At 43.6% G+C, this 2,804-nt stretch overlaps 1 protein-coding gene across 1 annotated transcript; it reads left to right on the forward strand.

Annotated features, from left to right (window-relative positions):
- The first annotated feature begins 486 nt into the window (after positions 1-486).
- Positions 487-2,146, forward strand: LOC147416592 (uncharacterized). The gene is made up of 2 exons (XM_086508240.1): positions 487-803; positions 1,659-2,146. Exons 1-2 carry the CDS (start codon positions 518-520, stop codon positions 1,928-1,930), a joined length of 558 nt encoding a protein of 185 aa, XP_086364366.1. The 5' UTR covers positions 487-517; the 3' UTR covers positions 1,931-2,146.
- Positions 2,147-2,804: the final 658 nt, after the last annotated feature.

A 2,804-nucleotide genomic window follows, 5' to 3' on the forward strand; every position in this document is an offset into this window, starting at 1 on the left:
ATCAATGGTAAACTACAAATAGTCATCAGATCCCTCCCATCTTCTATGGATCCATAGTTTAGTTCACCTACTTATTCTTATTGGGTAGTTCGTTAGGTTGCCGAATCCTCCTCAGGTAGCCTCGTCGGAACGAAATGAAGAACGAGAGTGAGATGTTGAAACTGCCTTCATTTCAAAATGAATTCCTTCTCAGAAAATGATTAATCATGTGGATAAGCTGATACCGACTCGTCAATCTCCTCCATATTCAATCCGCCTCATATTATTGACGCAAAGGTGGAAAACTCGTTGTATCGGTAAACCCACGCATCAATTTGGGAGATTTTTCATTTTTCCATCTGCGTCGCTTTTTTGCAATCCGGCAAATTGGTGGGGCGCAACGGCGAAACTTTGAAAATGGATTTGCAAGGAAAAAGGGTAAGATTTATTTTCGTAAATTTATTTTTGTACTTATAGTCGAAATCGATTGAGAAGAGTTCTCCCCCAACAGTAATTGAATGACGAGGAGCCGTATGAGATGCGAATCTCACGTACGGTTTTGTATAGCGACGTTATAGCTGTCGACTATCTCACAACTACACCGAAAAAACCCAACTCTGCCCTACGTAAAGTCGCCAGGGTTCGATTAACCTCCAAATTTGAGGTAACGGCTTACATACCAGGTATTGGCCACAATTTGCAGGAACATTCGGTGGTCCTCGTAAGAGGCGGAAGGGTCAAAGACCTACCCGGCGTTAGGTATCACATCGTTAGAGGAGCCTTAGATGCTGTAGGAGTGAAAGATCGTAAAAAAGGGCGTTCCAGTGCGTTGCAGAGCATTGTCGCAACTCGTATCATCGCAACGATTCCGTATCAATTGTTCTGATATGTTAAATGTGTAGCCGACCCAACATTGCCAGGGGACCGAAGCCTGCTACTGCAAAGATTGACCATTACCCGTCTATTTGTGTGAAACAACTTGGTGTCTAAGGTGTTTTACTTCAGTAGGTTAAGTTGAGTTTTACCCGGACTCCCACCTGAGAAAAAAAAAAAGCCTTTTCCTTCCGGAACAGGTTCGGGTTAAGACTACGAATATTTGACGGAGACTTTGCCTACATCTACCGATTGGATCGGGAAACCTACGGACATTACTGGTGAGATAACTGAATTGCAAGATTTTTCCTTTCCATGCCTATTTCTTCTTCCTCCGTGGAAGAGAGGGAGACGGATACTCAATGTGCAATGAGTAAATATGATTTATGTGATGAATAAAAATTGGTTGGAAACCGTAGTTATTACCCAATCATATGGAAAGCTGTATTCGACGAAAGTCGCACGTGCAGTTTGGAGGGAGATCCCCCACTAACCGGTGGATCCACTCTACAATATGGAGTGAAGAAGCCGAAATAGTAGCTTAAAACACGCCGGGAAAAGACATAAAAAAAAATTGGTTGAAGTCTGACGTAGTTGTAAACTCGTGGTACATCGGAGCAGTGTAGCGAACGAAATTAGAAATATCGAATCGGATCCAATTTATCGCAATCGATTGGCAAACATGCTAGTTGATCGTATCCTGAAAAACGGCAAAAAATCACTAGCTTATCAGATTTTTTATCAGGCTATGAAGCGGATTAGATAAAAGACAAATAGGAACCCACTGTCTGTTCTGCGACAGGCAGTGCGTGGGGTAACTCCCGATGTAGTCACAGAAACCAAACGTGTGGGTGGATCAACTTATCGAGTTCCCATTGAAGTAGTACCTGCAAAAGGAAAAGCTTTGGCCATCCGGTGGTCATTGATCGCATGTCGAAAACGCTCAGGTCGAAGTATGGCTTTAAGGTCGAGTGATGAATTGATAGATGCCGCCAGAAATTCTGGGAGTGCCATACGGAAGAAGGAAGAGACTCATAAAGTTGCGGAAGCTAACAAAGCTTTTGCCCACTTCCGTTAGTTTTGCTTAGATGAGATTAGTTCCAATCCACAATCTTTTCGTTGTGGATTGGAATCGGGGCGCAAGTATCGGGGAATCGAGAAACACTACGCAGAGATGGATGAGTGAGGGGTTGACGACTACTTCCTCCTTAGTTCGTCAATTATTCCAATATTTACAATACGTTGGCCGATGCAAAGCTGCGGAGTGCTTCGTCCATGAAAAGGCTTGACGCAGGATTCTTTTTTTTTTTATTTTTTAGAGACCAAAATTGATTAGGGGCGTGCATTACCTAGGAGAGAAATTTCATTTCTCCCTCTCCCCTTGTTTTAGGGAATCCAGGTTGTGAAATAAGTGACAAAAAATTTTGAGATACGGGGAAAAAGCCTCTGTATCCAAGAATTCTAGAGACTCAATCGATTTTGGTTGACACGGATAGGTTTTTGTGATATGCTACATAGTAACAGGCTTACTAGCCTGGGGAATCACTAATTCCTTTTCGAAAACCAAAAATTCCCATGACCGCAACTTTAGAACGACGCGAAAGCGCAAGCCTATGGGGTCGCTTCTGCGACTGGATCACCAGCACTGAAAACCGTCTTTACATCGGATGGTTTGGTGTCTTGATGATTCCCACCCTACTAACCGCAACCTCTGTATTCATCATCGCCTTCGTCGCAGCTCCTCCCGTAGATATTGACGGTATTCGCGAGCCCGTTTCTGGTTCTTTGCTATACGGTAACAACATTATCTCTGGCGCTATCATCCCTACTTCTGCAGCTATTGGGTTACACTTCTACCCAATCTGGGAAGCAGCTTCCGTCGATGAATGGCTTTACAATGGTGGTCCCTACGAACTGATCGTTCTTCACTTCCTACTTGGTGTAGCTTGCTA

The sequence above is a fragment of the Adiantum capillus-veneris genome, unplaced genomic scaffold, assembly GCF_014529385.1.
Source record: "Adiantum capillus-veneris isolate H3 unplaced genomic scaffold, ASM1452938v2 Hic_scaffold_786, whole genome shotgun sequence".
In the NCBI taxonomy this organism is placed as follows: domain Eukaryota; kingdom Viridiplantae; phylum Streptophyta; class Polypodiopsida; order Polypodiales; family Pteridaceae; genus Adiantum; species Adiantum capillus-veneris.

Excerpts from the sequence above, each read along its gene's own strand:
- LOC147416592 (XM_086508240.1), top strand. The coding sequence starts at position 518 with ATGCGAATCTCACGTACGGTTTTGTATAGCGACGTTATAGCTGTCGAC. Across the intron at positions 804-1,658 it reads TCGTAAAAAAGGGCGTTCCA|TGCGTGGGGTAACTCCCGAT; the intron begins GTGCGTTGCAGA and ends TGCGACAGGCAG.